Source organism: Capricornis sumatraensis, chromosome 7 (assembly GCF_032405125.1).
Source record: "Capricornis sumatraensis isolate serow.1 chromosome 7, serow.2, whole genome shotgun sequence".
NCBI classification, from domain to species: domain Eukaryota; kingdom Metazoa; phylum Chordata; class Mammalia; order Artiodactyla; family Bovidae; genus Capricornis; species Capricornis sumatraensis.
In genome coordinates, this window is record NC_091075.1 from 95637770 (window position 1) to 95654040 (window position 16271).

Genomic DNA, 16271 nt, shown 5'->3' on the forward strand with positions numbered 1-16271 from the left:
TCAAACCTTGCATTCTTGGCATTACCCAGCAAAAACATACAGAGATGCTCAGGGCCCATGGCAGACTGTCACTCCACAGACCAGGTTCTATTACACATGAGTAACTAACTAGGACCTACTTTATCAGAATTCACTGTTTTTAACGTGAGAAGTGGGCTAGAGAGGAGAACAAAGAGGAAGGCCCTGAGAAGAGGTGCTTGCCAGGAGAGACAGTCCCAGGTGGCTCAGTGGTAAAGAATCTGCCTGTCAATGCAGGAGACTCCAAAGATGCATTTCGATGGGGTTGCAGAGTCAGACATGACTGAGCACGCACACACACACTCTGCCTTGCCTCTGTCCCTAGCACCTGGGCAATCTTCCAGGAGTCAGCATTCAGGTCTCCCTGCTCTGTGTCTCTCATCATAGCCTCTATCTTGAGGAACAGTGATTCTGACTATTCGGTGTGAGACGGCAACCAGATATGTTTGTGAGTTCATGTAAAGCTGTTTTTTGATTTTTTTTTTTTTTTTTTTTTTAGTGATTTGGTGATCCTTAAGACAGTAAATAAATTAGGTCCAAGCCGGTCTCATTGTCATTCTGAGAGTCATTTACATCACAGAGCTAGAAGTTCAGAACATAGATTTAGGTACTAACTGAAAGGTCAAGGGAGAGAGCGATCATGTGCAGAGAGTGAAATTGGATCAGAAGAAAAAGGGGCTCAGATCTAAACTCAAGGTGAAAGTCACCCAGTTGTGTCCGACTGTTTGCAACCTCATGGACTATAGAGTCCATGGAATTCTCCAGGCCAGAATACTGGAGTGGGCAGCCATTCCCTTCTCCAGGGGATCTTCCTAACCTGGGGTTCAAACCCAGGTCTCCTACATTGCAGGCAGATTCTTTGCCAACTGAACCAAACTCAGGGGGTGATTAGAAAATTGGGAAGTTGGGACTATTCACTTAGGGAAATTAAAATGTATTCAGCTGGAACCAGAAGGGCAAGCAGCTGATATTTTCTTTTTATTTTCTAAAGGAAGGAAATTGTTTTATTTATCTGGCTGAGCTGGGTCTTCATTGCTTCATGTGGGGTTTGCAGTATGTGGGATCTAGCTCTCTGACCAGGGATCAAACCCTGGGCTGCTGTATAGGGGAGCATGGACTCTTGCCAGTGGACCACGAAGGAAGTCCCGTAGCTGATACTTCCTTAGACCGGGGAGTGTGTGATAATTTAGTCTCCAGTCTCCTAAAATCATTTGACCTGCTCTCCAAAAGCAATAATGGGGAAGGACCTATTCTCTCCCATTCTCTTCCAGGGTCCGTAGCAACCATCACAGAACAGCACTTGAAAGTGACGGATCCTGACTCAGATGACCGCCAGGTGATGTATATCTTAAAGGAAGATCCTGGAGTAGGGCGCCTGCAGATGGTAAAACGTGACAGCCTGGAGCAGATCTCCACTAGAGGCCCCATCCGAAGTTTCACCCAGGCTGACATCACTCAAGGTCAGGCACTTCTCCTACTCAGACTTCCAAAAACTCCACCCCCTGTAGTCAAATGGGAATTGGTGCCTGGTAGCCAATGGCAGCAAACTGCGCACTCTTGTTTTGAATTAAGAGCTGAGTTATAGCTTCATTTATTCTTACTTGTCTCCTCCATTTTTTGGTTTGGAAAAAGCTTCCCTTCTTGACTAAAATGTTCTCATGCTTTGACATAGCCTTGATGAAATTGAGGGCTATTATAGAGGAAAAAATCATTTTGACTTGCTGTGATGCTAAAAAGTGTATGAGAGAGAGAAAGAGAGAAAGAAAAAAGAAGTGAATTGGGATGGATTAAGGTGAAAATTATGCCTGCCTTAGGTGAACAATTTATATCTCTCTCCAGCTCCCAAAGAGCCCAAGTTAATGAACTAAGCAAAATGGAAGGGCATAAATCGGAGCTGCCTCAGGGAGATTACATAGCTCATCCCTTCTCCAGGAAATGCTGATGTAATGTGAAAGCATAAATGTTAAATGTTACGTAGTTACCGTACAGTGCTTTCAGGGATAAGAAAGGAAGAGAAGTTACGTATTGAGAGGGAAGTAATCCAATGTCAGGTGATGACATGCAATTTCTGTTTAGAGGTGGAAACATGCTCCCCTAGGACCAGAATACAGGTCCTGTCTGTGCACGCATGCCTAGAATTGATAGCAGCCCAAATATCATTGGACCTGTCTGTACTTTAATGAAGGGAGTGGAATAATTCCTTAGTTATTCCTTGCCTCGGTGTCCCTTTTTAGAATATGAGAGCAGGGACTTCTTCCCAGATGTTTGGTTATATTTACATTGCTAGATCCTTATAAGTAATGCTATGGTTTAATAAAAATATAATATATTGGGTTTTTCCCTTTGGGTCCAATTGACATCTAGGTAGAGTTTATTTGTTTTATCTGTTTCTTTGTTGATTGGTTATATCCCACACCTTTCCTAAAATGATTTAAGACTGGGAAACGGGAGTGACACCTTAGGGGAGCTCTCTGAGTGGTCTGTGGCTCTCTGTCCTCCTGCCCTGTGACATGGATAGATAAAAGGGCCACACCAGTGATGTGGGTCTGGTCAGTGCCCATTTCCGCGTGGGCAGTTTTGCTGACCTCATGATTCATGAGGCTTCCTTAGAGCCTTCCACAGATTCGGAGCCTCAGCTGTAAGCAAAGCCACTTTCTGCTTGGGGTGATTTTATCATGAAGTCTCTGATGAGGAGGAAGTCGCTAGATGAAAGGGAGGAAATGAAAACATTAGACTAAAATGTCAAAGGCAGTGTCAAAGTGAGAGGGGGGGTAATTGATTCATTGGTGTGAATACCCATTGAATTCTCACCTGACATTTCAGAAGTAAGGCCAGAAAACACAAAATAGCAAACTGTGATCTTCTTGTCCTTGTTATAGGCCTTATAGAATACAGTCATGGAAAAGGAGAATCTGGTGGGAACTTTGCTTTTAAATTTGATGTGGTTGATGGAGAAGGCAACAAACTGATTGGCCAGTCATTTTCCATCAGTGTTTCAGGTAAGGGGGCATTGGGTGTTTGAAAGTTCTCCAGCAGTTCTGAGGTCACGTGGTACATACCTTGAGTCTTGAGCCTTTTCTTTACAGGCTTGTGTGGAAATCTGAAATCCTCTCAACACTGTTACGCAATGCTGTGGCTCTCTGATGTACTCTCTGAGAGTCAGACCAGGGGATTATGTTGATTATTTTGATTTTACTACTGGACACTAGGCCCAGAATTGAAAAAAAAAAAGAAGCATAAAAGGTTGCTGTTGTTGTCAGTCTCTAAGTCGTGTCCAACTCTTTGCGACCCTGTGTGCTGCAGCATGCCAGGTTCCTCTGTCCTCCACTACCTCCTGGAATTTGCTCAAATTCCTGTCTATTGAGTCAATGGTGCTATCTAACCATCTCATCCTCTGCCACCCCCTTCTCCTTTTGCCTTCAATCTTTCCCAGCATTCAGGGTCTTTCCCAATGAGTCAGTTCTTCATGTCAGGTAGCCAAAGGATCACATTTCATGTTACTCTTTGATATTTTCAGAAGACAAATCCCCACCAGTCATCATCACCAATAAAGGGCTGTTCTTGGACGAAAACTCGGTGAAGAAGATCACCACTCTGCAACTCTCTGCCACTGACCAGGAGACGGGACCCACAGAACTGGTCTACAGAATCACCAGAGAGCCCCAGCTGGGCCACCTGGAACACACAGCATCACCAGGTAAGCCCATCATCTCTGACTTCATCAGACCAAAGCTGGGATTTAGTAAGTGCCAGGGGCAGCCATATCATATGTATACGTTCACCTCGAACCTGGCTTTATTAGTATGCATTTCTGGCATCACTATTTCTGACCATTGTATACTGCCTTGCATTATACTTAGAATACAGTGTACTCCATGCTTACTTGCTGGAAGTTGATTTGATAGTTACAATTTGATGTAAACAGTCTTGTTGCAACACTAGAATTCAACACATAGAAAGTGAACATGCATATTGAATGAGATCCTGGGTCAGCTGCTACAGGGGAAGAAAAAGAGATGAATGAGACATTACCCCAACCATTAGAGTCTTCTGTTGGATGAGATAAGGAGCCTTTGCATACAGCCATATGTAAGGGAAGAAGATGACAGGTGTTTTAAGAACTGTGTAAACCTGCCATCCTAAGAGTTCAAAAGCGAAAGAGGTGATATCAGATGGGAAGGTGCTCAGAGGTGGTGTTTAAGAGTGCCCTTGAAAGATAGAATTTGGGCTGACAGAAATTGTGTTATTTCCAGAGATAGGAACAGCATGTGGACTCATTCCAAAAATTATGAGTGGGCCAGTTTTGCTGAAGCATATATTCTGAAAATAGCAGGAGATTGGGTTCATGGGTAGACTGAGATTTTATGATGGGTCTTCAGAGTGGCAATCAGTAATCCCTATTTAATTCAATAGGCAATAAGGAGGCCCTGCAGAATTTTGAACAGGGAAGAGAAATGAATTCCTCCAGTGTCCAGAAAGGAAGAAAAAGGAGGCAGTGACAGTAGGTAGAAAGTTTAGCATTCGGCCAGATGGGAGCTAGTGAGGCCTCTGGCAGAGGGGCAGCCTCCATGCGGGAATAATAAGATGAAAATAATGAAAGAGATTACCCCTGCTAGCCCTGTATCCAGTAAACAGTAGTTAGTGGAAGGAAAGAAGGAAGGAAAGAGTTAATTTCAGGAGGAGAAACTATAGAATTTGGCAACTTGAACGAATGTGAAAGACAAGAGATATTTGCTGAATAAACAACCTAAAGGTAGGATTGATTTTGTCCATCATAGGAGCAGTGTCAGCTTGCAGGAAATTTAGATCATTGGTTTTCTTTGGATTTCAGGTTACAGATTTTTCTTTCATTCAACCAGGGAAATAGCAGAGTAGAGGAAGTACCTGCCCTGATGCTGGGGGTCAGACGGTAGGCAAACAAGCAAGTATATATATCATGTCAGTGGTGATGAGTTAGGGAGTGAAATGAGGGCATTCCTGGGGTGCAGGGACCAATGAGGTGAGGGAAGACCTCCTAATAATAAGATGACATTTGAGCCGAGATCTGAAGAATGTAAGGGAGCCAGCCATGCTGACATATAAGGAAAGAGCATTCAGCATCTTTCCAGGGCATCAGCGAGTATCAACATCCTGAAATGGGATCAGCCAAGCCCATCTCGTTCCCGTTGCAGCAAGGAGACCAGCGTGTCTGGGGCAGAGTGAATAAGGGAGAAAGTGGGGGTGGGTGAGCTAGAGGGGAATATGGTTGAAAAGATGAGGGAGGCAGACCATGTCTGGGTCCAGCATGGTGATGGGGGAGGGAGTGTTGTACGTATGTTGCCGGGCGGGGGTGCATGGGGAAGGCTGAAGAGACTGGCCTGAATCCCTAATGCAAATTAAAGCCCATGCCCTCCCCTTTTGTCCCAAAGTTCCTAGGGGCAGTGTGCAGATCAGCATTCCCAAGACCTTGGCTGCAAGAGATATTTGATAACTAATTCATGAGCTAATTGCTTCTGCCAGAATTCTGTCAGTTTGCTGATTATATCTCTCCAAAGATGAAAGGGCAGACTCTTGGCTGTTGTGTTGGGGCAACTGCAGTTACACTTTACAGTGCTCCAAAAGGCTTGGAGCATCATGCAAGGACTTGCCAGCTACTGGTGAGACCCTAGCTCTCCTCAGCTGTGTCACGTCCTGGGGGAGGTGGCTCCAAATTTGCCTTTTCTGTTGTTTACAGTCTCCACCTTCGCTGGGCTTAAATCTGGATGCCAGTACCAGGCTAGCACTGCTCAGGGGGCCACCCATAACAGATCCCCCTTCTCCCTCCTCTTGGGAAAGCAGACTCTAAAACAGAGGGAGGCATGTTTCCCTGCCCTTTCCCGCCAGGCTTGACTTCCTCATCTATGTGCTCTCCTGCGCCCACCAGTTCTTCTCAATCCTCCTGTTTTTAAAAATTCTAAATAGACCAGATAAGACGATCTTTACTCCTGGAGGGCTGTCCATTTTTAATGAGCAGGACTTCCCTTCCCATCCCCTACTACCAGGCCTGCTGTCCATTCTAGAGAATCTAGTTAGCATTCTTTCCTTCCCTGTCTCCCCTAAGTGGAACTGGATTCATGAATTTGATTCTTTTTAAATGTCAAAGCTTTCCCTTCAGAGGAAGTCCATGTTGATTATGGATCACCCTCGCAGAAGGCAGTTGGCGCCAGCTTGGAGAAAACCACCTCGTCCCATTTGTCTCAGGGGGTGAGGATTGGTCTACCTGGTGCCAGAGCCTCTTTCCAAACAGAGCAGAACAGCTTTTAGACCCGTGTCTCCATGCAGGCGCTGAGCTATTTGGGTTCTGGAGGCCCCTGGGAATTATCATTTCCCACCAGTGCTTGCAGACATCCTTTTGATGGTGAACTATGAAATGGATTTAGTCTTGTGCCAGCTGTCTTAGTCAGCTGATTGTTCTCTTTAGATAGAAGAGGTGTGAAGGTCCTCTCTTCTTCCCCCAAGGAGACACAGGGAGCCACGTGCATGGGGGGAGCCATGCAGAAGACAGACACGAGATTCCTACCATGGAGGAGAGCTGCATTAAGCTCGAGTCTCTGTGTCGGCTCCTTGCAGGGTTGAGGGCCCACAACCTCATGTCAGGGACCCTAAGAACTCTCTTATTCTTTTCATTTTGGGGGCTGTGCTGAGCAGCATATGGGATCTTAGTTCTCTGACCAGGAACTGAACCAGCTCCCCTCACAGTGAAACATGAAGTCTTAACCCTGGACCACCAGGAAAGTCCTAGGACCCTCTTATTCTAAAGAAATCAGAGTAAGGAGTTATATTATCAGGATAGAAACTAAGCTTCTGGGGAAAAGCAACTCCAAAATACAGTACCTTCCATAAGTTTATTTTCACTCACAGCAAAATCCAGAGGCAGGTGGTTCAGTGACCCTCCACGTGAGGCTCCCATCTCTGGTCCAAGGTGACTACTGTATTGTCAGCATCCCCAGCTAGCAACTGGCAAGAAAAAACCAGTGGCGTCCACATCCATTTCTTCTTTAGGAGAATTGCTGGGAATACATCCCTTTTGGTCACATCCTAGTAAGAAGGAGGTAGCCACATGAGGCTATGAGGTAGCTGGGAGATCTAGACCTTAACTGGACATCCAGTCACTTAACTAATAAACAGCAGTTGCATTTTTAAAGTCAGGGAGCAACAATATTGAACATAGCTGTCTCCAGCACACACTGGTTCTCCCCTTCCCCAGACATGTATTGAGTAGCTGCAGCAGGAGAAAGCTTGGGTCTTGGAAGTGGGAGACATGTAAGCAAATATGTGCAAGTGTATGTTGGAGGCTGTGACAGCATTGTGTGAGGATGTTAGGAGTCAAGGGGCTGCGAGTGAGTCAGTCAGTGAGTGCTTTACCTAAGGTATTCCTTGGCTTCCTCTCTATCTCAGCCTCTCAGTATTGTGACACCAACCAAAACTGAATGCACCTGGTGTCTTAGTTCAGGTCCTTCTGAGAGCAGAGGTGCCTTAGTCTGCTGGGGTAGCTGTCATAAACAGCTGCTTAAACAGCAGAAGCTTATTGTCTCACAGATGTGGGGGCTGGCAGTCCAAGATCAGAGTGTCAGCAGAGTTGGTTCTTCCTGAGGAAGGCTCCATTCTAGGCCTCTCTCCTAGGATCATAGATGCCTGTCTTCATGTTCACATGACATTCTCCCTGTATGTGTGTGTCTGTGTCAAAACTCCCTCTTTTATAAGGACATTCATCAAATTGGTTTAGGGCCCATCCTAATGACTTTACCTTTTAAAAATACATAATTTTATTTAATTGTGCTGGGTCGTTGCTTCATGGGCTTTTCTCCGGTTGTGGCAAGTGCGAGCTACTCTCTAGTTGCATTGTAAAGCCTCTGTTTGTGATGGCTTCTTTTTGTTGTGGAGCTTAGGCTCTAGGGTGCGCGGGCTTCAGTAGCTGTGGTCCCTGGGCTCTAGAGCACAGGCTCAATAGTTGTAGCCCATGGGCCCAGTTGCTTTGCAGCAGGTGGGATCATCCTGGATCAGTATCGAATCCGTGTCTCCTGAATTAGCAGGCAGATTCTTCACCTACTTCTTTAGCCACTACAGAAGCCCCCCAGTGACCTAATCTTCACAAATTACATCTGCAGTGATTCTACTTCCAAATAAAGTCACATTGTGAGGCACTGAGGGTTAGGACATCAGTGTATGAATCTGGGGAGATACAATTCATTCCATTAACAGGAGGCTTGGAAGAAAATAGGAAGCAGAGAAGCTGAGAGTCTACCCAGCATGAGCTTGAGGTGGGAACAGACGATAGGCACAGAGCCATCCACAGCTGTGCTGAAGAAGGAGAGCCATGGCCATTTCCTGACATCCTATTAGGAAGGCAATTTCTTCAAAGATGCTTTACTCTCACACCACTTCCTTGCCCTGGACTGAACTTTCTCTAACATTCTGGCCCTCCAGGGGAGTTAGAAAACTGACAGGGTTAATGTGGGTCTCCATAATGCTGCCAGATACATAGGTTAGCCAGCAGTTGGTGACTGAAAACACCTTAGATGGGATTAAAAACCTTCAAGATATTTCAAACAGTAACTACCTGCTGTGACAGTCAGTAAGGACAATATGTTATTAGAAGCAGCATCTTGCCAGGTGAGTGAACGGCTGAAGCCTTCCAATAGCCAATTAGCAACAGCTAAAAAAATGTTTTAAGTGTATAGAGATTGAGAATCTCTGCTTAATAGGACCTCTTAGATAGTAATTGTAGTCAATGGACTAAATTCATTCACCAAATATGTTTTGAGAACCTCCCTTATGCCAGGTGGAAGAATGCACTAATGTGCATTCTCGATGCACATTAATGAAGAAACAGCAAAAATCTTGTCCTTTTGAAGCTTACCTTCTAATGCAGCTTGTTACCCTCTGGCACTTAATTATGGCTATCATTTAAATCATAATACTAAATACCCCCATCAAAATCAGCATATCAGATAAGAAAGAGGTTATAGCCAGAAAATTACTCTATGACTCAAATTAAAAAAAAAAAAAAATTGCAATGGTGATATTTCAGTGGTAGAACTATGAGTGGTTTGTAATTCTTTACTTTCCTGTGTTTTTCACTTTTTCTTTAATACTCATGTATCACTTTTATTTGACAAAAAATTAAAGGATAATTGTGAAATCCAAACGGCTCCTTGTCTAGCCCAAAACAGCTAGATAAGTTTTACAAAAAGCACTCCTAACAGAATAAAAAATATTTTATACATATATATGTATATATATGTATAAAATCTCATTTCAATATGTAATCAACATAAGATAAAGAAGTACTTGCAGCAGGCCTAAGCTTTGGAAGTGAGCAAGCTGGAGTTCCAGTCTCAGCACTGCCCTCTTATTAGCTGTTACCTCAGACGGGTCACATTTCTTATCTATTTTATTAGTATCATAATCTAGAAAAATGATGCCAACCCTGACCTTCCAGAGCTGTTGAGATTAAAAAAACCAATCTGGGTACTTTGATGGTGGTCCAGTGGTTAAGAATCCACCTTGCAATGCAGGAAATATGCGTTTGATCCGTGGTCGGGAAACTAGGATCCCACATCTAGGCAACTAGCGAGAAGCCTGCCAACCGCAACAAAGGCCCCTGCGCCACAACTAGGACCTGACACAGCCAAAAATTAATTAAATTAAAAATTTTTTTTCTAATCTATATAAGCAAATTTGAAACAACGTTCTGCGCGTGGTAAGTACTCAGTGTTTGCTAGATTGAATTGGAAAAGATCCACTAAGACCACCTGTGTACTGCCAGTGGGAATATAAAATAGTACTTTGTTCTGGAAAATAGTTTGGCAGATTCCTGAAAAGTTAAGCATACACCTTACATGCACTCCTACTGTCCCACTCTTAGCAATTTACCCAGGAAGAATGAAAACTTCCACTCAAAGACTTGTGCACAAGTGATCATACAAACTTTAATTGTAGAAGTCCCAAACTAAAAATAACCTAAATGCCCATGAACAGATAAATGGATAAACAATCTTTGATATAACCATCCAATGGAATAGTACTTGCGAATGAGAAGGAATGAACTACAAATAAATGCTATAGTATGGATAAATTATGTTTAGCAAAATAATTATGCTAAATAAATAAGAAATCATTCATCAGATAGTATATACTGTATGTTTCTGTTTGTTAAAAAATTTAGAGAGTATGCCAACTAATCTATAATGACTTCATTTGCTTCTTTGGGATGGAGTGGAACATAGGAAAAGAAGGGATGGAAGGGTTGCAGAATGTCAGAAACTTTTGGGGTGATGGAAACATTTCACTATTTTGATTGAGGTAATGATTTCATGGACCTAACAAAGATAATATAAACTTATACTTCAAATATGTATAATTTATTATACATTAATTTCCTCTCAATAAAAAATGTTAAAAAATAAGATTAATCTCAGTACTTCCTTCTGAAGAAGAAGGGAAATCTATCACCTTTTTTAATCAGTCTTCGAGTTTCATAAAAGGAATAGTGAATTAGGTGACCAATGAGAATCCACATAGGTGTTTCCTCGTGAGCTGTGAGAATGGATTCACAGCAGGGGAAGAGGTTTAAATTTCTCTGTGTATCCAGTCTGAAGTTATTAAACTTTTAAAGAATGGTATGAATTTCTGTCCAGAACCACAAGATGAAACATATAAAATGAGGGTGGGGGCCGCATTTTTGCCTGTCAAGAACTGGCCTAGTAAGCACAGAAATATAAATGCCTCATCAAAAAATTGATACCTCAATATTCAGGAGGCTATTGTATCTGAATGACATTTCAGATGATAAACAGAGATACAAATGTTAACCATGCCGGTTGATGTGTTTTATTTTTAAGACAAAGCAATGATATTAATGTCACAGTTAAATGTAAAATAGTCAAAGTAGAATCTCTTTTTTTTTTTACAGTAAAGACTAACTGGTTTTGCCAGGATTAGCAGTGACAAATATAAATAATAAATTCCAGGAAGCAGCAAATGAATTTCAAGACCAAAGCAAAGGACTGGATTAAATAAATGAACACTCTAACACCCAGAATCAGAAAGATAAAATTTGTGCTGAGAGATTAAAGGATATGATTTTGTTTCAGACTTGTCTGGCACCCAGGGATGGACCCCAGGAGCCCTAAGATAGAACCAAGAATTTGGGACTGTTTTGCCCCAAATGTCGTTGAGCATTTGAAAAGATAGAGATATTATTCATTAGTGGGATACCTTGGCATTATTTAAAAATCACTTCAGGTTTTGTTTTTAACTTTAAAATCACTCTGAAAAATAGTTTTCTCTGTATCACATTTTTTAAAGATACTGGTAAGTCATTTGAGAGTTGAGAAAGAATGATTGCTCAAACTCCAAAGTCATGTGGTAAGTTTTGTTACTGCCATCTTGGCCAAAGTGGTATATAAAAAGCTAGAATCAAAGAACTGAGAGTGAAGGAAACCTTGAAGAATATCCGATGAGATTATAGCTCACCAATCTCAGAAAAACAGTACTGTGTAGCCAAGCCCTTGGACCCCAGTGTTTCAACACTAAGCCATCACACAGTATTCAAAATTAGGGCAGGTTTTCCGAAAGGACTACGAGGCGATGGGGGATGTAAAACTTCAGAGCGAGAAGTCTGGCAAAGACGGCAATGGCTCTACCTTTCACAGTCTGACCTGCATACATAAGCCCCAAGAGAGAAGAGAGGAACATTTATTGAGCACCAGCTGTTGCCTTGGCACAGGGTAGAAGCCTGGATAATTTACACATGTTCCCACAGAACATATGCTGTTGCAGGGAAAACACACAGACAGCTCTAACCCAAGGTCTTAGAGGGCAGCACATCAATGCTGTAAGAAAAGGACAAAGGACTCTCTCTGGTGACAGTGTGACATTTCCCTTACCTGAGAGCCATGACTTGCCTCTTGACACCCTTTCTCTGGTTCTCGTCTTTTGCTAGGCATCCAGATTAGTTCCTTTACGCAAGCTGACCTCACTTCAGGAAACGTTCAGTATGTCCACTCCAGTGAGACTGAGAAGCATTCCGACGCCTTCAGCTTTACGCTCTCCGATGGAGTCCACGAGGTGGGTGAGGGACTCGCTTCCCTCCTTGATAGGTATCAATTCAGCGTCCTCTCCTTTAACTGGAGGGCCTGGAGCCACCATTGTTGAGAGAGCTTCATTTCCCTCTGCTCTCAGCCCAGGACAGAGGCAAAGAGAACTCTATCTTGCCAAAAAGAATTCACCTCTGGGTCCTGGTCAATCAGTCACGCCAGGAACGGTGTGAAAGGGAATGCAGAGGGCATCTGCCTTCTCCTCGGGTGGCTGCTGGGGACAGGCAGCCCACCTGCACTTTTCCACCCTGTAGGTGACTCAGACTTTCCGCATCACTCTTCGCCCTGTGGATGACGCACTGCCCCACGTGCAGAACTTTGGGATGCGGGTACAGGAGGGTGTGAAGAAGACCATCACGGAGTTTGAGCTTAAAGCAGTGGATGCAGACACAGAGGTAGGTGTGCCCTGGCCTCTAGTCCAATGGGATGCCTGTTGCTTTTTGACAGTACATCCCAAGGGTGGGGCGACGGGTGGGGTAAAAGTAATACAAGCATCCTCAAAGGATTAAAAGCCAGAACATACCATGGCCTGCTGGAAAAAAAAAAGGTAATACATTTGAAATCAAGTTGTTTTTAAACTCTTACAGAAACCCTAAATACATTTATCCTTTCCCACAATTGCACATAACAATCATGTTAACATTCTGATTTTGATTATGATCCACAGAAAATTAGGTCGATGGCATTTTATCCAATTTTTATTACTCGCTATTATTAACGAACAAGGATTTTCTCTCCTCTATACTTTCTCCTCCTTCATCGAGACTTCACTGGATGATAACTAATTATTGCAGTGTGAACATTCTCAAAGAACCAGGCTTTATCCAGTAGAACAGGGCATGTCGAGACTAAAGTCTTCCTCTCCTAATGCTTTCCAATTAAAGAATCTAATATTCTGACATGATTTAGCTCCCATTAAGGGTACCACTCACTTATTAATTAGTTCTATGTATGCCCTTCCCTGTGCCAGCATGCATTCATTTATTTATTCACTCTTTCAGCAAGTATTTATTACCAAGGTCAGCTCTAGATGCTAAAGACAGCACTGTGAACAAAGCAGATCAAAGTGCTAGCCTTAGGGAGTTTACAACCTTTGGTTAGGGGGACAGATGATAAAGAAAGAAAGAACATAGACTATCGTGTCAGGTGTGAGAAGTGCTAGAAAAAGAAATAAAGTGACATGAAGATGACAGAGATTGATGTGTGTGCTGTTTGAGGCACAGGTCAGGGAAGTTTTCTCTGAGTGGCTGATACTTTAGCAGAGATAGGAAGAGAAAGAGCAGATTGTGCAGTTTCCTGGGAGAATCCCTCAGGAGGGCAAAAGCCCTGTGGTCCAGTGCGCTTGGAATACTTGAGTAGCCAGGCGAAGGGTCTAGACCCCCGTGAACAAGCCGGAGAGGAAAAGGATGAGGCCAGAGAGGAACTGTGGAACCAGGTCACAGAGGACCTTCTTGGCCCAGGTCAGGCCTCTGCATTTTCTTCCAAGATGGTGGGAAATCACTGGAGAGTCCTGAGCAGGATTTTCTTCATCAGTATTTTTCCTTCTCATGTCACCCTAGAAGCAGTTATTAGAAATGGGAAATTTGTGGGATGAATTGAGAGGATAGTGTTGACATATATACACCACATGTGTAAAATAGATAGCTAGTGGGAACCTGCTGTAAAACAGGCGGAGCTCAGCTGGGTGCTGAGATGACCTAGAGGAGTGGGATGGGGGTGGTGGGAGGGAGTTTTGAGAGGAAGGAGATATATGTACATAGATGTCTGATTCACTTCATTGTACAGCAGAAACTAACAACATTGTAAAGCAATTACACTCCAATTAAAAAAATAAAAATGGGAAGTTATGCTTCTGTTCTGATGCATAGATTCTATGTATGAGTTTTGGAAACGTGTGTGTGCTGGGGGAGGAGAGTGCATGAAAAGGAAATGAGTGATTTTAAAAGGTCTGGTTCTTACCATCTTAGAGGTTAAAAATTCAAGTTTTCCCCTATGACCCCAAAAGGACAAATTTAAATGTCTTATCTTAAAAACAGAAGACAGCAGAACATAAGTTCGATTATAGTAACCAATATAATTTCTTTCCTTAGCTTGATTTTTGGTGTCTATAAAGAAAAGACAGTCTTTGTTTTATAAAGGTCTTTGGGTTTAACTGCTCCTGGCCACCTGTTGACCAACCCTCTCACGTCTGGCTCCTGATACAGAGTTCCCTTCTCCTCTTGTTGCCTCCATGACAGGCCGAGTCCGTCACATTCACGGTCGTGCAGCCCCCACGCCACGGCATCATCGAGCGAACCGCCGATGGGCAGCCCTTCCAGCTCACGTCCACCTTCACCATGGAGGACATCTACCAGAGCCGGGTCCGCTACAGCCACGACGGCAGCAACTCCCTCAGAGACCGATTCACCTTCATCGTGGCTGATGGGACGAACCCTTTCTTCATTGTTGAGGAAGGGGGAAAAGAGGTGAGGGGCAGAGACAGCAGAGAGGGAGGTGGAGCACAGCAGGCCGGAGCTTGTCTGGAGGCTGAACGTGGCATTTTTAGGCAAAGGGTAAACCCACTCCAGTATTCCTGCCTGGAGAATCCCACGGACAGAGGAGCTTGGTGGGTACAGTTCATAGCATCACAAAGAGTCGGATACAACTGAAGCAAATTAGCACGCATGTACTCAACACTGCTTGAGTTTTGGTTCTGTCACCTAATTGGCCTTGGACACATGACTTAACTTCCATAAGCCTCAGCTTTTCCTCTGTACAGTGGGCACAAGGATCATCACCAGCTTCCATTGGTCTAAGGATCAAAAAGATCCATAAAAAATGCTTAGCACTATTGGCAAAGACTGAGTGCTCACAGAAAAGATGGTCGTTATTGTTATTATTACTGCTATTATTTTTCCTTTTCCTTTGCACTCACCCTTTGTTCCTTCCTTTTTTCTCTCATCTGGGTTTTCAATAAGATCACATGGTTCCAAATCGTCTCCTGAGCCAGTCAGAGTTTTCAGTCTCATGAAGAATTACAGTGGCTAAGACTATGGCTTTTGCATCCAAAAGACACTGATTTAAATTCTGCTTCTGTCACTTACTACCTGAGTGTCTTTGTAAGTCATTTAACCTTTCTAAGCCTTAGCTTCCTTATCTGTAAAATGAGGATATCTACTCCCCTGATTACACAAAGCACTTAGCCCAGTGCCTTACACAGGAAACACAAGAAATAGCCAATAAATTATGGCTATAATCATCATGGTGGTCACTTTAGGACCAGCTTGTGGAACAAATGAAGATGCTTTTCTTTTGAGGTCATGAAGCTGTCAAGCTTCTCTCCCTTAAGGGAATTGCTCACTTCTAACATTTAGGTGTTCAGAAGAAACTATAAACATCCCCTTTCACTCTCCTCCCTGCAGTTCTAACTCTTTTTTAGCAGATTTCCTGCAGCACCATAAACTTCCCCTAGGAATAACTGCAACTCTGATGAAAGGTGGACCCCTGACGTCTCACACAGCTGTCTGACTCAGCATAAGCAGTTTTAGTGAGCACGTGATCACACCCTACTGTTTACTTCCAGCATAAGCGAAGGGTCAGCAGCTTCTCTCGGGCCTGCAATTTTTTTTCCTACTTTGATGATGAATGATTCTTTGCCTGGCCAGGAAAGATCCTCTAGTGTGCTTTAGAAACCAGCAGCCTGTGAGAAGGTCATTCTCAGCTGGCCAAGGTGTTAGTAGGAAGGCTCTTGGGATTTCCCTGCCGTTTCAGTGTCTGCTGCATCTCCACCTGGCAGGTCATCACGTTCATTTTCCCTCTCCCATACTGTGGCTGCTTCTCCAGTGCATTTGACTTTCAGAAGAGGAAAAAAAAAAAAAGATTTCAGGATGAATCAACAAGAGGGCCACCTCTCTGATAAACATAAAAGGTCACAGCTGGTCTCCAGGGGGACCGTGGCGTTTTGAAAATGGAAATTATCTGGGAGGGTTGGAGGAGACTGAAACACCAGTGTCTTGCTGCCCTGTCTGCCAGCTTGTTGTATCAGTTCCAAAATGGGGAGGTACTGGACCGCACTCCCCACGAGTGTTGTGAATATGCCTGCGTATATCTGTGTGGTGATAAAGTCGTAAACTGGAAGTCTTTCACTAGTCTCAC

General features: G+C 43.5%; 1 protein-coding gene across 1 annotated transcript in view; it reads left to right on the plus strand.

The window, feature by feature from the left end:
* The window catches only part of FRAS1 (Fraser extracellular matrix complex subunit 1), a 317287-nt gene that overhangs the window by 233608 nt on the left and 67408 nt on the right, over positions 1 to 16271 (plus strand). Inside the window, exons 44-49 of the mRNA XM_068974976.1 lie at positions 1290 to 1478; positions 2898 to 3017; positions 3536 to 3715; positions 11984 to 12108; positions 12392 to 12532; positions 14375 to 14602. Of these exons, the coding sequence (XP_068831077.1) occupies positions 1290 to 1478; positions 2898 to 3017; positions 3536 to 3715; positions 11984 to 12108; positions 12392 to 12532; positions 14375 to 14602 (983 nt within the window). The remainder of the gene's footprint in view (positions 1 to 1289; positions 1479 to 2897; positions 3018 to 3535; positions 3716 to 11983; positions 12109 to 12391; positions 12533 to 14374; positions 14603 to 16271) is intronic.